This window comes from Macaca mulatta, chromosome 12, assembly GCF_049350105.2.
Source record: "Macaca mulatta isolate MMU2019108-1 chromosome 12, T2T-MMU8v2.0, whole genome shotgun sequence".
NCBI classification, from domain to species: Eukaryota; Metazoa; Chordata; class Mammalia; order Primates; family Cercopithecidae; genus Macaca; species Macaca mulatta.
The window spans coordinates 81,017,378-81,036,347 of record NC_133417.1 but is presented as its reverse complement, the minus strand read 5'-3'; the positions used below and the strand labels follow the sequence as shown (position 1 = coordinate 81,036,347).

The 18,970-nt window shown below is 51.4% G+C and overlaps 2 protein-coding genes across 2 annotated transcripts; both read right to left on the bottom strand.

Annotated features, from left to right (window-relative positions):
* Positions 1 to 2,237: 2,237 nt before the first annotated feature.
* HOXD12 (homeobox D12) lies at positions 2,238 to 3,196 on the bottom strand. Its single transcript, NM_001194772.1, is given in 2 exon segments — positions 2,238 to 2,476; positions 2,623 to 3,196. Coding segments are annotated over 2 exon segments (813 nt in total).
* A 3,610-nt stretch (positions 3,197 to 6,806) lies between these two features.
* Positions 6,807 to 10,362, bottom strand: HOXD13 (homeobox D13). Its single transcript, XM_028831389.2, has 2 exons — positions 9,372 to 10,362; positions 6,807 to 8,563 (listed from the first exon to the last, which is right to left on the bottom strand). Exons 1-2 carry the CDS (start codon positions 10,150 to 10,152, stop codon positions 8,313 to 8,315), a joined length of 1,032 nt encoding a protein of 343 aa, XP_028687222.1. The 5' UTR covers positions 10,153 to 10,362; the 3' UTR covers positions 6,807 to 8,312.
* Between the last annotated feature and the right edge of the window lie 8,608 nt (positions 10,363 to 18,970).

Genomic DNA, 18,970 nt, shown 5'->3' with positions numbered 1-18,970 from the left:
AGAGGTTCAGATGGACTAGGGAGTTTTGAGGCCCCATTTCCCAAGGGAGTCTGCTGGGCTCCTGGTAAACCTGCTGGTATCAAGGATTTAGCAGGACCTAGCCGGTTCCAGAGAAGCCGGACCAAAACTCCGTGGAGACAGACGTTTTGTTTTGAAATTTGAGGAACCTCAAATCTTTACAGACCCTGAATAACAGCAAGCTTTAAAATTTGAGAATTTAGGCTAAGTGCAGAAGTCCCAGCTTGCAACAAGCTGAGAGTCCCCTTAATGTGTGAGACACGCTCACATTTGCCATGGTCCTTCCCTTTTGGATATTCCAAACATATTTGGTTCGAGGCTTTTACACACCATTTCCTGACCGCCTCGGAAGCCATTTTCTCATTTAACGAACAGTCAACACCCGCGGTGAAACAACAGTCAGAAAAGAAAAACGAATTTGGTGGCCTGAAAAACATTAAGGGGTAATCCAAAACATTTTGAAAAATTGACTTCAGCCCCTTGACAGCTTGGCTCAGACCTGAATATTTATTTTCACTCAAAACATTTGTATATATTGTGTCTGATATATACAAGCTACTGTTTTTGACAAAATCAAAACAAAACATGCATGATAACTATTAGATAGCCTAGAAAATGAAATTAGTCTAAACATCAACTGAAGTCAGTTGGGCTAAGGCTCAGGGCTCTCTGTGAGGTGCCCACTCCAGGTTTAGGGCCAGGTCCTCCACTGAAAAGAAACCACTGGACTTTGGGAAGGCATCCTGAATCCTTGGGTTGTTGTGCATCATGCTAGGAGGTGCGAAGGAGGAGTGCTGTATGTCAGAAGGAGAGGGAAAAGAGGCAGGGATAGTGGAATGAGCTGGCCAGAGGGAGGCTTTGTTCACTGAGATTAAGGTGGGACACTCCAATACACCCAGAACAACTCCACCTGGCATTTGGGAACCCCAGCCTCCTTGAGGCAAGCCTGGCAGGGTCCAGGGCCTTGAAGTCTCCACTGGGACAGGCCAGACATGCCTCAGAAGGGGCACAGTAGCTGGGCCTCTGGTAGAGTTGGCAGATGGTGGAGACGGTGAGAGGAACTTCTGGTCCTCTTTGCTTTGTCAAGAGCAGCTAGCTGGGTGGAGAATCTAAGAGATTTCCTTCCCCAACCCTTGACTCTTGAGAAGGATCTTTTGCTTATCCTTTTGGGAGTCCATTAAGGTAATTCAAGAAAGAAAGATGCGCCGACACCTTTACTCACCTCAACTGGAAAGCCATATTTACAGCTGGAGTGTAGCACCCCTCCTCCTCTTGTTCACTCCCTTCTCCTCCCCTTGGATATCTTTCCCTCCTCCCTGTGCAACAGAGCTTCCAAGCAGACCAGCAGCTCCTTTCCCCAGAGGTAGGCTCTGGGTATCCAGTTACAGGGTTCATGGGCCTGGCCTAGGCATGTATGAGAAGGTGGGAGTAGGGCAATATTTGCCAGTCTTGTCTGGAGATGGCACTTTGTCTGGAGCCCCAGTCTCTCTCATCCAATCTCAGGAAATGAAGGTTCCACTCTATTCTACCCAGCTGGAGGGGCCAGCCTATTTCACATTTCTCATTTCGAGATATCTCCAAGTTTACCCCAATACCCAGCCCCTCCTCTTCTCTCCCTTTTCCTCCCAAAGTCCGAAGATCTAGTGTGGCTTTTGTCCTCTCAAATCAGCCAGGACAGACAGGAGGGTGGAGGGTAGATGGTGCCCTTTCCTTTCTCCAGAGTGAAGATACTGGCCTTGCCACAAAGGGCTTCTGCTGCAGAGACCTAATTGTACCCACCGTCCTTTCCATTCCCTCAGGAGGCCTTCCACTCTGAGCCCTAACTAGGCAACTGCTATAGGCTGAAGGGGCTGGAGAGAGGGGGAAAGGTAGAACGAATTGGGTGGAAACAGAAAAATCCAGGTACCAGGGAGCAAGAATGAGCGGTGGGTGAAAATGCCCCAGCCAGGAGCAAGGAGAGGTGGCCTCAGTGCCCCCACGTGGAAGCCTTAAGGCCAGCCAGAGTTGCACTGTACTGCCGCACGTTTCTCACGGGCTTCTCAGGGACTGAGGAAAGCAAGGAGGCCCAGCTGGCCTGGTCTCTAAATCTCTTGGTGGCTTCTGGGACTAGCAGAGAAGGAGCCGAAGGAAAAGCCTTAGCCTTGGCCCCAGATTCCCCTCCCCAAACAAGGCCTCTGTCCAAAAGGGCAGACCCAGCCGGGCCCTGGCCACGCGCACGGCTAATAGAGCGCCAGCGCCTGCTCCCTCAGCACCACGCGCTTCTTCTTCATACGCCTGTTCTGGAACCAGATTTTGACCTGCTGATCGCTGAGGTTCAGCCTATTGGACAATTCCTTGCGTTTCTGCCGGTTGATGAATTCGTTGACGAGGAATTCGTTCTCCAACTCCGCAATCTGCTGCTTCGTGTAGGGTTTCCGCTTCTTGCGGGCCCTCCCCGGGGCCGCCCCCCACGGCAGGCCTGCAACACAGCCCCAACCCACGTCAGCCCAGCCCGTTCTCTGTCTACTGCCCGCCCCCAGGCGGTTCACCTCCCCTTACACTCTCCCTGGAACCCCACCTCCCGTCCCGGCCCAAACCGGCCCGGGGAGCATGGGCACCGTTTACCGTCGGGCAGTGAAGGTCGCAGGCAGGAGGCAACGCCCGCCGCCTGCACTGTCATGTTCAAGTTGAGCGAGCCCTTGGTGTCGTCCTTGAAGCCAGGGGCGCAGGGAGCGCCCTGGAGCAGGGTCGCGGAGCCCGGCGTGGCACGACCCACGCCCGCGTAGTCATACTTGGCCGCTTTGAGAGCAGCCACTGCAGGGGCCAGGCTAGACTCGGGGACGAAGGAAGGCCGGGTACGACAGCGCTCCTCAGGCCCAGAGGCCGCTTCGGGCGCATAGAACTTAGCCTGCTCTTCGGGTCCGTCCTTGGCTGTTGTGGGCTGCAGGCCGAGAGGCCCGGAGCCAGCTAGGTAGGGCTGCGAGAAGCCGCCGAAGGCAGTGGCGCCCGCAGGCTGCGCGGGGGCGCAGGAGGCCGGCGTGGCGGCCCAGGGCAGCGCGCCGCGCGGGTAGGAGATAGGGGGAAGCGCGGGCAACTGGCCGCCATTCGGCCGCAGGTTGGAGAAGTAGAAAGAGTCTGGCGACTGCAAATTCAGAAGCGAGCCCACATAGCCCGCTCTGTAGAGACTGCGCTCACACATCTCCAACAAAGGGCTTCGGCTGCGCTCGCAACAGTATTTAGTTACAACCGGGAATAAGAGGACAGGCTCAGACGATTGGACGAAACTTTGCCTGCAGGTTCTTCAAAGCCGGTCATTTCAGCACCGCCTACATCCCCCCGACCCGTTTTCCCCCCCTTCAGAGTATTATGATAACACCCGCAATGTTCGATGGCGAAAGACGAGGCTGCCAGAAGAGCCAAATCAAGTTGAGCGAAGACTAACTCTCTCAGGGTTTCCAAGCCCGGCTTCGGCAGCTGGGGACATCGGGCAAGAGGGTGCTTCTGCCCAAGTGTCCCTTGGGACTCTTCTTGGCTGTGATTGGCTTTGCGATCCGTTTTCCGCAGGCTTTCTGGGCCCGGCTTGCTTCTACCGGCTTTAAGTTCCAGCGGAGGCATTTTCCATTAACCGGCGCCTCTCGACTTGTCCGAAGAGGGCGCGGTCCGGCGGCACCAGGAGCTCTGTCCCTTGGCCTAAGCAATGTCACTCTTACCCCAATCACTCCCACAGTAAGGCTTTCTCCAGAGACCTCTGCCTGGAGATCTGGCAGCAAAGACCCATTCACTGCTTGAGCCCTCAGTCCCAGGCCGCAGACACAAAAAGGGATCACAAACTACCCAAGTTTGGGATCCAGGAAGGAGGCCGCACTACTCCTGGTTTGTGTCCCCATGGCTAAGAACTCTGATCCTAGGGAAGTTGCCATACAGGTCCATGGAGAATGTCCGCCAGGGAACCCATCAGTTTGATCCACCAATCGTGGCCAATGGCTACATTCCTTTTATCGTCAGGAGTCCTCTCCGGGACTACACACTGCAAACCAGAACTCCGTGGTGTCCCCATCCACCAAGTGGAGGGCAAAGCAGGACGAACTCCCCTGACTGGGTGTGGAAAGGCAGAAGAGCCAGAGTCACCTGGCCGGGGAAGAGCGGGCGTTCGGAGGCAGCTGGCTAGCAGAGTTCCTCGCCTCAGCGCCCCCAGGGGTGCCGGGGATAGGGAGTTCACAGGTCTGACAAACATCGAAGTGGGAAGGGCAGCAGTTCTTAGCTGGGAGCGGTGTGCTCAGACCCCGCCACTGGCCCTCTTGCCTAGTCCGGTCAGCGGACTAGGGGTCCTCCCCCTCCTGCCTCCGATCCCAAGACCCTTGGAGACCCCGTGACCGGCGCCAGTCTCAGCCTGCAGCAGGACCCTCGGTCTGCGAGCCAAGCTGGAATTGGTTAGATCGCGGGCTCCCGCACTGAGACCACACAGGCGCCGCCGGAGGGCAAGACTGACCACCGCGCTGCGACTTTATTGTGTGAGTTATGGCGACCAATTGGGTGGCTCTGGGGAAGGCAATCGGCCTCTTCCTCCTGCTCTGGTGGGGGGGGGGGGGCGGGGAGAGGGAGTGAGGACGTGGGGGTGGGGACGTCTGAGGCTCCTTTGGCTCTGCCAGAGGGTTTCCTTAGGAGCTCAGGCACACAGACTCACTCTCTCGCGTCCTCTCTTGGGAGGTGGGGGCAAGCACAACCTGCAACCCCAGTTCCTAGACACTTAAGGGAACACAAACCTCAGATCCCTAAGAGCTCTTATTTTGGGGAACCCATCCTATTTTCGAGGAGCTGCAGCTTCGTTACTCCCGAAAGCTCCAGCTCCGGGGTCCTTGCAGTCTCTGCTCCTCACGTTTCAGTGCAAGACGATTCCTCGTTATTTGCAAGCCGAGGGGTGTCTCCTTCGGACCTTTAGGCAACCCTACAACAGCTGTTTGTGCCTCAGGACTAAAGGCATAAAAGAACTAAGTGAAAAACTGGAAAGACAGGAACAACTAGGGTTCCCTCCATTGCTCCTTGACCAGTCTTCCCACTTCATTCCCCGGGTTTATGACTTTCGAGGTCTGGCAGACAAAGTCTTATGCGAGCTGTGGACCCGGATCGAGGGAGGGTCGGGGTGGAAAGTAGTGGCGGGAGGCGGCTTGGCTGGTGATTTAGAGAATGGGAAAGGATTTGGCTGAGGAGCTAATAGCGAGCTCTGCCAATGCCGCCCAACGCCCAGGAGATGGCGAGCGCGCTCCATGCCTATCGAGGCGCAGCCGCACGGTCAAGATCAACAGTGAAGGGCGGTGCGGCCGCCTTGGGGTCGCCAGCCCGCGCGGTCACAGCGCGCTTTCAAACGCAGCCGAGCGCCTCCGAAAGTCGGAGATCTTGGCGACAAGGCCGCCCCTGACACTGGCTCCCTGACAGCGGAGCCAGAGGGACCCAGGGGGCTGCCAGAGGCGGGGAAGCATTGCAGTTGCCCTTTGTCTGGCCGTGGGTCCCGGCTCCAGTGCTTCCTTCGCCTCTTGAATCACGCGACACGGGGGCCTTGTTCCCCCACCCGCGGCTCTAAAAACCTGCCCAGTTTCTGAGGCACCCTCCTGCCGCCTGTCTCCAACAGAAGGAAAGGCCTCTCTCCAAGCCCTCTTAGCCTCCCGGGCTCCCCGAGGGCCTCCCTCCTGGTGCTTGGGTCACTTTCCAGTTCCTTCCCTCCCTCCGCAATTTGGAATATAAAGGAAACGCATATAAATAACAAAGCCTCCTTCTGTTATTGATTTAGCTCTTAATCCAAATTCCTCCAGAGAGCGTTTGAGTACAGTTTTAATCTTCAGCAAACCTACTATTTCTCCAAGGCTGGGGGAGTGTGGGTACTGACATGCAAACTAGAGATGAAAGGAAAACCTCGAGGCAATCTCCCCTACCCACGATGGGAAACGAGAAATAGACCTGGAAATGGAGTGACGCTCTGGAGTGTGGGACTCACAAAAAATGGAGGGGAAGGTTGGCGATGAGGAGAAAGGAAAAACGTGCCCGTTTCCCATGAAAACATATATTTTGAGAAAAACCACAAAAACGCTAACGACCCTTGCCGAAGTGTAAGGTGGGGGATGGCATGGCCCATTGTACATGGGTTATTTCTTCTGCAGAGATTGAATCGCCATCAAATCTCTCTCTCTGTCTCTCCGTCTCTGTCCCTCCCCCTCAAAAACGAAGTTAGCTGTCCACTGTCGGCAGTAAGATATGAAAGAAATCAAGCTGGGACAGAGAAAACGAAAGTAGCTCCAAGTCTTAGGTCTCTGCGTTTTCTCTCTCAAAGTCATGAGGGAGCCCTCCCACCAGGAGAGTTTTCACACTCACTGAGGTTTTAAATATCAGTATGTAACTAACTTACACACGAAAACGTTAGCAACAACTGAGTTGATTGTGTGGGGAGCTAACCTTGAGGAGTCATCCAGTTCCTCAGCGGCCATTTCCCTGAGCGGCAAAAAGATCTCAAACAGAAAATTCTAGTGCCTAAAAATTGCGTCTGAAAGTTTAGATTTTATAATTATGTTTTCAGTTGTCAACTGCTCTGTGCAGACTGCCCGGAGAAGGTGATATGGGATAAGCTTGAAATGTTTCTTTTTCGATTGCCAAATATGGATATGTCTTTCTAATTTCAAGACCTTCCTAGTCCAGATATTTATAATGGTCTTTCTAGGTTAAAAATTTTCAAGTGAGTAAGTTTTTCTATGCACAGGCATACAAATACATATGGATTAACAAAAAATAGAACTATATAAATAAATTGACAATAGTGAAAGAAAAGTAAAATTTTATTGTTTTTTGAGCTGGCCTGGTAAAAAATATCATTTTAAACACTGTAAATTATATCCTCATTTTTAAACATCACTACTTACGTTAAAGTCATGGGCAAAAGAGAGGGAAGGGGGCAAAAGTGGAGAGCATGAAGGTTCCAGAAACCAGAATTAATGTTGAGTTTCCTTCATCCACAGAGAACATAACTGTGTTCAAGATATCAAGATTTTGTAATAAATAAGAATCATTTCAAGAGGAAACACAAACTTGAAAAAATAAAACAAATGTATAAGGACTCAGAAGAAACAAGAGAGTTCTGTTTATTGGCATCTCCCTAGGAGTAAAAAGTGATTTTTAAATGCCTGAAGCACTGCCTATGTATCCCAGCTCACAGACATTACATCTACAAAAATAATCTCTCAATTGTATAAATATGCAGCACTTTAAAAGTAATTATTTATCATCACTTTCAGAAACATCATTATTTTTCTTCTTGGACCTTGGAACTTCACATTTTTCATATTTGTTGGACGCTTTACAGCTCCATGAGAGGCCCAATGCATTTATTCAGACAGTCAGGTTCTTCACTGGGTTCTGTATGTAAGTTCCCACCCATGGCCACATTCATTCAGCCTCTTTTTGAGGATTGAGGAGATAGCCACAATCCCAGACCCATAGATTCAAGGCCAAGAGAAGGAGGTGCATTTATGCCATCCGTGGGTCACTCTACTGATTGCAGCCATTTAAATATATGCATTGAGAGCTCAAGAAATGAAGGCATCCACGATCCATGAGGACACATGAGTTTCAAATTAAAATGAAAACACAAACCTACAAAATGTTAAAAAATATACAATTAAAACAGCAAGCAAAACACCCAAAGTTGGAAAGATCGTCTTCATTTCAATATTGATACAAACCCTATTTGATAAGGTGGCCACATCTAAAGCCATCACAGTACCTTCAGCCTCCTGTTTTTAGACTTTCCTGGTGACCCCAGAGCACTGCCTGCCTTTCCACTTGCCTCAGGGCAACTGCTGAGAGCTAATGATTCAATTAACTAATTACAGGATATGAATGACTGAAAACCATTCTGTCCTAATGGATTATGAAGATAATCAGTGCTGGGAACGAACAAATAAAGTAATTTTAAAAAACCTGAAACCTTAAATCAGAATGGCGCTTCTGAAATTCATTTTGGGGGGGATTATTAAAAAATACTTCAAGTCCCTTTATACTGGCCTAGAGGGAGAAACAGAACATTTAAAACATATAAAAAAATCCTAGTCAAAAACAAAACCAATAATAAACAAGTAAAAATCAGAACTACACAGTCAGGCTGGGCAGCAGAAGGTTTTAGAGCCAGATAAGGGGAAGAGAGAAAAACAATTCACAAAATTTGCCACCATTGGCAGGGGTGGGAGGAATTAAATACATATTCAAGTCTTTCCAAAGGCCTTTTGGAGACAACCGAATGGCTTCTAAACTGTCTGTGGCCAACCTGGACCACATCAGGAGACAGTATCTTTGAGCTTGGAGACAATTTTCTTGTCCTTCACTCTTCGGTTCTGAAACCAAATGGTCACTTGTCTCTCAGATAGGTTCGTAGCAGCCGAGATACGCCGCCGCTTGTCCTTGTTAATGAACTTGTTAATGGCATACTCATTCTCCAGTTCTTTGAGCTGCAGTTTGGTGTAAGGCACTCTCTTCTTCCTCCCTCTTCGGTAGACGCACATGTCTGGCTGATTTAGAGCCACATCCCCTGATACAAACAAAAGCACAAGAAAAATTAGGCTGGGATATTTGGAGCACCTAGTTGAGGACTGTGTGTGTCTGTGTGTCTGTGTGTGTGTCTGTGTGTTTTCAGGGGTGCAGGAAATAAAAAAAAGCCACACTGTTTGGTCTTTATTATATACATAGACATATTACTTACCCGTTATTAAAGAAATATTATTTGCACTTAACAACAAAAGTTAATTCGATTGATTATCATAGTTTCTCAAACCGGCATCTTAACAAGCCTGCAATTTTATGGTATGGTTATTGGGCACGTTCATGAGGACAGTTTCTGCAAATGTCTGTTGTATAAAAACAAACACACATACATAGACACATACAAATTCAGGTCTTTTGCTCAAATTTTGATTTCCTGCGTTCCTGTTTTTGGAGCTTGTGGGCTTGATCTAACAAGCTTTAGTGGTCATCTTGGAGCAGTGATGTCTTTGAAAATGGGAGGGGGGGTTGCAACTCTGTGAGGCTTCTTAGGAAAAAGGCCTCTTTAGGAGAAAAGGGAGAGGTCCGAAGAAACGGCACGCAGAGACCCTCAATTTTAGGAGAAAAACGTGTCTGCGCTGCACACAAGGAAAGAAAGGGCAGTGACGGAGGCAGTTGAAATCAGAGGAGGAATTTACAGATTTCACACGAACTGGACAAACTTCCACTGGGTTAACCCCGGTCAGGTGTAGAGCACAGGCACCCACTCCCAAGTAGGGGCGAATACTCTTAGTCCTTTCTTTTCTTCTTCTCTTTCCCCCTCCCTCGTGTAGGTCCCTTTTCTCCATCGCCCCTACCTGGAAAGGAAGATTTCCAAAAGTGGGACCCCTGTGGCTGGTCCTTGGCGCAGTACACCTGGCTGTTCCACCCGTTAGCCAGCGTCCAGGACTGGTACCCCTCCATGGAGATGTAGGCCTCGTGCCGAGGCTCCCCGGAGCCGAAAGTGGACACCATGTCGATATAGCCGGGCACATGCTGGTAAGGGCTCGTATAACCCTGGTAGAAGGATACTTCCTTGGCTCGCGCTGGCACCTCGTTGGCTGGTACGCTGCTGCTCGCCAGGCCTGACACGTCCATGTACTTCTCCACGGGGAAGCCTCCCAGCGAGGCGTGCGGCGATGACTTGAGCGCATTCTGCTGTAAGCCGACGCCGTGCGACATGCGGCAGCTGTAGTAGCCGTTGCCGAAGTGGTACCCGTAGCCCAGCGCTGGAGCGCTCGGGGGCGCTGCAGCGGCCGCAGCAGGCGTGGGCGCTGGGCACTCTTTGGCTGGGGGAGCCTCCGGGCGCGCCGCTACAACAGCAGAAGACGACGAAGACGAGGAGGAGCCCGTGCGCTCAGAGGTCCCGGGGTATGCAAAGCCGGAGGCTGCCGCTGCCGCCGCCGCCGCCGCCGCAGCTGCCGCCGCCGCCCGCCCGGAATGTGTCCCGGCAAACACAGGCGCGGAGAGAAAGCCGCGGCACTGGCCTGACGCCGCCGCCGCCGCCACCGAGGAGGAGGAGGAAGAGGCCGGGGCGCCACCGGCGCCCCCACCGTCCGCCCGCAGCCCGTCCATGTCCCAGCTCCCAGCGCGGCTCATGGCCCGGCCTGGCCTGGCCCCGGCCCTGGCCCTGGCCCCGCGCAGGACACCATGGCGCGGCGCGCCTCCTCCCTCTTCTCCTTTCTTTCTGGTTCGCTCGCTCCCGCCCTCTTCCTCTAGCCCTCTCTCCCTCTGTGAGCCTCCCGCCTCCGGCCCTCCCGCCCTCCAACAGGTTAGCTCATCGCGGGACGTTTATAAAAACGAAGTTCAGGTTGGGAGGGGGCCTGGGCAGGTCGGGGGGCCGCCTCCCGCCCCGAGGGCGCCCGCCGGGGGCGTGCCATTGGCTGCGTGCGGCCACGTGGGGGTAGGGACGCGGGGGAGCCTGGCTCCCGGCTGGACCCACCCACTCCGGTCCCCACCCTTCTCCTGCCCCTTGCAGGGTCCACCTCCCATTCCCGCCCTCCCCCCGACCCAGGCGTACGCGCTGCAGCCACCCCCACGAGTTGATTGCGCGACGGCCCATCCCAGGCCCTGTCTGCGATTGAGGCGGGCGCCGAGGCCTGCGCCTTGTCTCGGCAACCGCTGTTTTTGCCACCTCTCCTCGGCTACCCGAGTTGCACAGCAAAATGAAGACGAAGGACAGAGATGATCAGAATGATGTGAAAACAGGCCCATTTTTTATCCTGTTGCTGAATCCCTCAGCCCATTTTTTATCCTGTTGCTGAATCCCTCAGTTAGTCGACCTCTAGACCCCAAATCTGAGTGGCTAATTTGCCCTACCTTGCGCACTGGTACCCGGCAAAGGCATTTCACACAGATAAGAAGCATTGGAGCAGACCCTTCCTATACACACACGCTGTCCGTCTGGAAAATGCCCACAAAGCGCCCTTGGGGCTGGCGGCAGAGACTTAAACTGATGAAAGACAAGCATCGGCGCAGTGAGCCTGACAATCTGTGCCAGAGAGAAAAGTCCATGGATGCCTACTCAACGCTACTGGCCTCTACTCTTGGGCCAGCCGGGAGTCACTTCCGACCTGGGCCCCTCAGATCCCACGGGTCCTTCTTCGACCCGCAGAAAGACCCTGAGAAGGGCGCCGGGGAAGAAAGCCACTCAGCCGCCCGCCGTGAAACTTCTGTGTCTCTCCAGCAGCCGACCGGCCTCGCATTTTGCAGTCACCACCCACTCCCGCCCGTTCCTCACACCAAATTAATTGAAAACTTCACTTTCCCAGGGACCTTTGTTTCGCTTCCTTTTCCAAGCTGCCAACTGCAGAGAACTGAGAGGGGCAAATTAAGAGGGCGCTTGTTCCAAGCAAATTTGGAGTTTGTGATAGGAGCAGCCCAGACAAACGGTCTGACTTCAAGGGGTCAGGTGGGCTCACGGCAGTGCTGGTGGGGCTAGGTCCAGCTCTGGAACCATACTGCCAGGGTGTTAGGGATTACAGCCCTATCCCTCATCATCCCTTTCTGCTGCTCCTCAGCCTCAGAGCTCCAGCCCACCATCCCTCAATCTCAGCAACTAATGGGGCACCAATGAGAGTCCTGCTGTGACTGTGGGGCTCTGCCTTAGGAACAATATTAGATCCAATGAGCCCAGAATTCTGGGGGTGGATATGGGATCCTTCAGAGCCCATTTGGTTCTGTGGCACACACTCCCCAAGCCAGCCCATCTCCAAGAAAATCACTCCCCTAAGCCTGTGATTGGTGAGAGCTTGTCACCCAGCACCACTGTTCCCCCGACCAAAGACTCCCTGAGTAAGATGAGGAAGAGAGCCAGGGAGGCCCTCCTTGGCCTGGCCTGGCATTTCAGGGTGGGCTGCTGGTGTTAGGAGTGTTGACACGCAAAACGCAGTAACCATAAAAGGCTCAAATAAAGGGGAAAGTTATGAGAGGGGTGTTGGAAAGGAAAAGCAAGAAAATTCGTTTCATGTTTTTGAAGTTCTTGACATCTTCATGATCAAATCTGAGATGGGAGGGGCCTGAATTTTACAGGAAATCACAGGAAATAGAAGTTTGCTGATGAGAACTATTTTTTCACTATTTGGGAAAACAAGGCAAAAGTCAGCAATGAAAGTTCGACCGACATTTTAAAAAGGCTAACCGTGGCGAGGCGACGGGATTGCTAACTTTTAAAAAGGGTTTGGCTGGGTCTTTATGAAAAAATTTTGGTACCAAACCACCAACCATGGGCCACCCTGAAATGCTTTTATTTTCTCTTTGTCTCATTTTTTCTTCCTCAGAGAAAACATGAAGATAGTTTTAACTTTTTATGACTCCAAAAAACAAATTCGTTGAAATATTTCTAAGACATAACTAGAACCAACAAACTTACAGTCTCTTAAAATTAAATATCCTTGTGGTTTTGTGCCTTGGGCTTCTGCTTCATTTTCTCACTGATAAGTGCAGTTTAATGATCAATTATGTGTTTAACAATAAATAAAGTAAAATGAAAATGGGAAGAATGTGTCAAGTTTTGTTGATTTCAAGCAGCCCATCACTTTTGGCTGAATTTTCTATTCAGCAAACTAAATTGTGCAGGAGTGGGAGAAAAATCTGAATTACTACTCAGGTTGAAAGGGATTTCTCAATGGTGGCTCTGCTTCCAAAAGCCCTGTGGGACCCTCTCAGAGCAGGGCAAAAGGTTTCTAGGTCCATCCTAATGAACGTTCAGAAGCCAGGAAGATTTTTAATTAGGAGCTTTGCCCCTTGATATCCTGCTGCTGAACCTGCTTCCAGCATAGCCTTTGGGGTCCCAGTCCTGTGGGAGGGCTTTGCCCTGAGGAAAGGGGGTCTGACTTGGTCCACTTGGGCCCCCAAGCCCAGCACCTCAGGGCAAATGCTACTGGATACTGGGGCTGTGGCTGAGTACCAGGCAAAGTCAGGGCTGCTTTGTTTATGAACTAATGAGACACATAGTTTACAAGCTGGGGAAGCCAGGTAGGGGAGGAATTTTGAGACTGAATTTGCAGAAACATTTCATTCAGGTTTAAACTTAATGGGAATCAGTTTCTTTAGCCGGCCAGGAGCACAGACCAAGCCTTGTGTTTGTGCGTGGGTGCATTATGCAGGGGTCTTAACAACAGAAATGGGCTTTGTTAAGTGAAAATCCTTGGAGACTACACATGTCTCCAAACATCCATGTCTTCTTCAGTGAAACCAGTTTTGCTGCTGTTCCTGATTTTGGTGAAAAACTCAGGATGGCCCTTTGGTGCCCAAAGTCCCATTGTACTCTCCCATCACTTGCTCCTCTTCCTCCTTTTCCTCCAGAGGCATCCTTTTTAAGCATCAGTGCTGTTCTGGAGGTCATATTCTCTCCTTTCATCCTAGTATATGATCTTTCAAATTTTGCTCTTGTCCTAGGTTGGGGGAACGGGCAGATACAGGCTGTGATTTAGATTTATTGAAGTTGCTCTGCTTGCCAAGACAGCAATGAGCTCAATTAACCACATAATCAGTGGCCATTAAGGCCAGGATCACAGGATTCTATCAGAGTGGGGTCCTGGGGACTCCTTTGAAAGCATTTGTCTTGATGGCCAAGATCAGGAAGTGCAGGACACCCTCCTAATTAACTTGTAAGAAGTCAAATATTTGGTGTAGAAATAGAGTCTTAATTCCAAAGTAAAATCTTAAGTCTAGCAGAAATGGCTGGAGAGTGTCCTTAACCAAATCTGTGTTCTGCCAACTTTGGAGCTAATTTTCCCTCTCCAGGCAACACTGAGTTTTACTCAGCCTGGAAATATCAAAAGAAATAACAACAAACAAAACCTAGTGTGAAAAAAGGAGACCCCAGCAACAGCCAGACAATGGAATCCACATTTGAGTACCTTTTCTACCTTGGAGACATGTTCCGTTTGGGTTTCACAACACGATTAGGCTTTATCAAATGAAAATCATTTGCAGCAACAACAGTCCCAAACCCCCTCCAAACCAGAAACATTATTTGCTGGAACCAGGTTTGCCTCGTGCAGGACAGTGGGCTCTTCTTTGGGATGGAGAGAACTTCTCCAGCCTTGGAGAAAATCAAACACAGTGAGGATTTTTTCCTTTGAAGAGAAGCACTAATCTCACTGTGAAAGGGACGCAGGAGGGTGGGGCAGGAGCTGGAGGCCCAGAGTAACTTGTTGCCTTTTTTGGAAAATAAAAGCTAGGACCCTAATTTGCTGTAGTTTTATCCGACGTCTCAAGGTGAGGGGTTGTCCCTGGAATACACTTCCCTAGCAAAACCATTGTTAAGTCCAGTAAATTCTCACTCTGTCCGTCGCTTGAGATAAAAGAAAATGTCTGTCTACCTACCTATCTCCATTCCGCAGAGTCCGTTGTCTCTATGGGGAATCCACATTGTCCTTACCGGCAGGGCAAAGGCTTGAAGGTGAGGAAAGTACCCAAGTATGAAGGGGGAGCCGAGAGGGAGGCGGAGGGGCAGCGTTCGGCTCCACTTCCCAGCCCGGCGGCGCGCAGTTCCCCACGCTTGGCGCTAGATGTCCCTGCAAGTTTTCCCGTGGCGTCTGAGGGCACAGGAGCTCCAGGCAGGCGACGGGTCTGCGTAGCCCCAGAGCCCAGGAAGAAGGTATCCCCCAACTCCCGCACCACGACCGTCCTCCGTGGGGCGCGGGATTGCGACGGAAGAGGGAGGAGAAAAGACAGAAGCAACCGGAGAGACGCGGAAGGGACAGAGAGCTAGAAGCTGGCCTACCGAGGGATGGGAGCATAAAGTTGCCACCGCGAAGTGAGGACTGGAGTCGCCAAATCCAAGTCTTCCCTTATGCAGCGAAACCTGCAGCCGTGGAAACCGCACTTTGCCTAAAGACAGGGAGCCCGAGGCTCGAAGCCCAGGCTTTCGCGGTCCTACTGTCCCATCGCACCCTGCAGCCCCAGCTGTCGAGCGAGCATGCGTCCCAAGGCGGGCTCGCAGGTTGTCGGCCCCAACTGCCCGTAGCCCCCAGCGTAAGAGGAGAGCCAGGCTTCGGCAGCGGCAGACCCCGGGCTTCGCTGCAGCTCCGGCTTTACCGGCGCCCCTCCCCTCGGGCGGCCTGGATAGATTTTTATTACCCGCAGTCATAGGCCAAAAGTGTTTACCACTTCACCTCAGAGGACCCGCTGCTGCTCAAGAAACAAATATTTAGTCTGGAAGCCGAACCAAAAAATTAGGCCTCTTCAAAGTCATTACCCCTTTAGAACAAAAAGGGCTTTTCAGTCCATGCGAAGGAAGTCCTTCCTGTACTCCCCACAGCATCTTAAAAATTTCTGCCAAAGCATGCACGCTTAGGTTGGATTCTTGTCTTGTTTTATCTAGTGGGTTCTGTACCTTGGTAGTGGGTAAGAGGCCTTGACGGTCACAGAGGCTGCATCAAACCACCCGGAACATTTGACAGGCCTGTTCCCAGCCTTGGTCTTCACATTCTGGGAGAGGTGCAAGTTTGGGTATTTCATCAAAAAACATCAATAGAGCGGGGCGCGGTGGCTCACGCTTGTAATCCCAGCACTTTGGAAGGCTGAGGCGGGCGGATCACCTGAGGTCAGGAGTTCGAGACCAGCCCGGACAATTTGGTGAAACCCTGTCTCTACTAAAACTACAAAAATTAGCCTGGCATGGTGGCTCATGCTTGTAATCCCAGTTGCTTAGGAGCCTGAGGCAGGAAAATCGCTTGAACCCGGGAGGCAGAGGTTGCGGTGAGCAGAGATCTTGCCACTGCACTCCAGCCTGGGCAACAAGTGTGAGACTCTGTCTTAAAAACAAACAAACAAAAACCACCACCACCACTACCACCACCACCAACAAAACACACACACACACAAATAAAGGGAACTGCATTCTTCTTACTACCCTCTATATAGGTTCAGTGTTTTTGAGGTAGGCCTGTATTTACATAAGACATAGGCAAAATGAGAGTATTAACCTAAAAAATGCTGCCCAAGGCTTTAAACAACCCTTTTGACTTTGTCATCGGATATAAGTTTAAATCACGAGCAAGTCCCTGAACCCCTCTGGCTCATAATCTCTGGAAAAGGGATAATAGTTCAAATCTCACAGAGTTGCTGTGAACCTTAGCTGAGATAACATGTAAAAAGCACTTGGAATTGCATAGTAAGAGCTTCATATAAGTTAGCCAATATTACTACTAGTGGGTGTGGAATCTCTAAATAAATAAACGGACATTAAATATTGGAATGGAATGGTCACTGTACCCCATGAAACATTATTGCCTGCTACACCCAGTTTAGTGGAAACATTATAGGTGTCTTTTACTGTGAGTAGTTTCGCTGACATGGTCTCTGACATGTTTTTTTTGTAATAAACGTGCTAGAAATGCAATATCAGTGTAATTTAAAAGGTGCAAAAATAGTTTTCAAAGCCACTAATGAATGAAGGTGTTGCTGAGAAACAGTGTTTTCCCTTTCAACAGACTGAGGTCCGGTTTGGCGCAGCCTTTGGGACCAGAGGCGTCATGTCCCAGAGGAAGGGAAGATGTGGGAGACCCTTGGGCTGAGTGATAGAGGAGGGCGTCGTCAGTCCTCACCTTAGTTCCAATGACTGCGTCTCCGACTTGAAAACCAACTCACAGCAGACGAAACCGCGAGGAAAACAGATGGGGGCGCCAAACGACAGCAATAAAGGCATCCACGGATTTCCGCCCAAGCAGTGTCTCAGCTCACCCACACTCCCGCCAGGGTCTTGCACCCCACCCCCCCACCACCAACCCAGCACGACCCAAGCCTGGACCAAGGTGTCTCATTCAGTCCCTGGAGCAAGCGAGGACTGGGTAGGGGGACCCTTCCCGGGTCACAGGGGCAGCGACTGCAAGGCATCGTAGAATTGGGCATCCCGGCTGCGGAGCAGAGAGGGAGCAGGTGGGGGCGTTGGCAGGGCTGGGCTCCCACCGCGCTGATGTCCCCAAAGCCGGCGCAATGAGAACTCAGGGAGCTCGGAGCTGGGTGGCCAATGGGGCAGGGGCAGAGATGGACGCTGGGTCAAGTCCCAGTTCCGGTGCCGGATGCTCACTCTGCGTTCCCCACCGGTTTCCCCTTCCCCCAGGCACCGCCTGTCTATCGAGCTTTCCGTTTATTACCTTAAATAGGTGGAATTGATTTTCTAAGCAAAGCTCGCGTTGTGGAAATAAGTTGGCGCCGAGGGGAAGAGAAGATAAACTTTTGGCATTGACTATATGTGTGTATATATGTATATAAATATACTTCACACCTCGCCTCCCCTTACATTCCTGACGCGCCCCCAACGGGTCTAAGGTTAAAAGGAAAGCGCCAAGAACCATAGGCAAATAGATCTCGAGTTTGCCCCCCTAACGCACCCCAATGTTCTGGGTATGTCCGGAGAAAGGAGAGGAGGGGGTCCTGGTTAGGGTCTGGGTTGACGCTAAATGCGGGGATGCAGGACCGCGCCCAGTGCCCAGATTGTCAGGGTCTCTCAGCCGCTTCAGAAGCTCACGGGCGGACCTCCGCGTCCCATCCCCGTCCTCCCTCGCCTCCGCCAGTGTCCGCGAATCTCTCTCCCGTTGGGCCGCTGGCGGGCGGGCACAGTGCTTGGAGGGTCAGGGAAGGTTGGGCGCAACCGCGGGAGATGAGGAGCGGCCTTGAGTGAAGATTGATCTTTCTTAAAATGGTTGCCACCGGCGTCATTATGACAATCAAAGTTATCGCCAAGAGGCTCAGCCGCCAAGCCCAGGCCGCAGAGAGCTGTGGTAAGACTGTTCGGCGACTCTCTGCGCCCGGACTCAACGCTGGGAATACCTGTGGCCGCAGGTAAGGGGCTGCGGTTGATGAGGGGAGGAAAGAGAGAAGGAAGAAAAGGGAGGGCAGCAGGGAGGTAGGGAAAGAAAGCTGTCTCCTCTTTCCTCTTTTGACCTCGAAGTCCAGCGCCTTTGCCGCAAATAATTCCATTTGAGGAGGGAGGGGAAAATCTGGCAACGTGAAAGTGGATTTGGAGCGCCCGTATGGCGCTGTAAATCTCCACTGTGTTTAAAGTTAGCTGTCGAATTCTGCTATCAAACCGTTCAGCCTAGTTCGTTTCCCCTCGGGAAAATGCGTAGGCGAGAAGGCTATCAGCAGGATTATAAAAATAAAAAACCGGGGACTTCGAGTTCAGATCTCACTCTGCAAACAGTGTTAGAAAATCAGAGAGGACCTAATGATTTCCGTTTGGAGGCGCGGGCCCAATGCACCTCCGCGGCCACGTAGCAAGAAAGTGCTTTCAAAACTCTAGGATCTCTCTCTCTCTCTCTCTCTCTCTCTCTCTCTCTCTCTCTCTCTCTCTCTCTCTGTGTGTGTGTGTGTGTCTTTGTCTCTGTCTCTGTCTCGCTCTCTCCCTCTCCCCATCCACCCACCCCCGGGGTGGGAGGAGAGCATTCAGGCTGAGGTGAAGAAATAGGGAGGGAGAGAACTCCGGCGTCCTATTTGTTAAATAAAATACATATTTGGTTCTGAAAACCGAAAGATAAGTAATCCAGACAGGAGAGGCGCAAGGTCTTCTCCTTACGCAACTCTTCCTGCATCCTCCCCCTTATCTCCCCCCACTTACGCCCGCAGCTTGTAAATGTTAAAACAAAACGAAAAAAAAAAAAAAAAACAAAAAAACCTTCCCGAGGATCTACCCTGGAAAGTCAAACCATTATCTATTATTTAATACATATCTGTGTCCAAGGAAAAATGATGAAGGCGCTGCATGATTAGGACCTAAGGGGCAACCCAGCAAACTGAGAGCGTAATGATGCCCCTAAATGAAGGGGGAAATGTGCCGCGGCGCGCTCTATTAATCAGACTGTCAATTTCACCCCCGAGGCCAAACCCCCGGGCGAGCAGAACTGGCTCCGAGCGGGCAAAGGACCGGAGCCTTCCTCCTCACTTGTCTCTTCTCGCCTCCTACCTG

What these genes read in the sequence shown, in the direction of transcription:
- HOXD13 (XM_028831389.2), bottom strand. Translation starts at nt 10,152, where the DNA reads ATGAGCCGCGCTGGGAGCTGGGACATGGACGGGCTGCGGGCGGACGGT. An exon ending in TTGGAAATCTTCCTTTCCAG is followed by an intron (nt 8,564 to 9,371) that starts GTAGGGGCGATG and finishes TGTTTGTATCAG; the next exon opens with GGGATGTGGCTCTAAATCAG.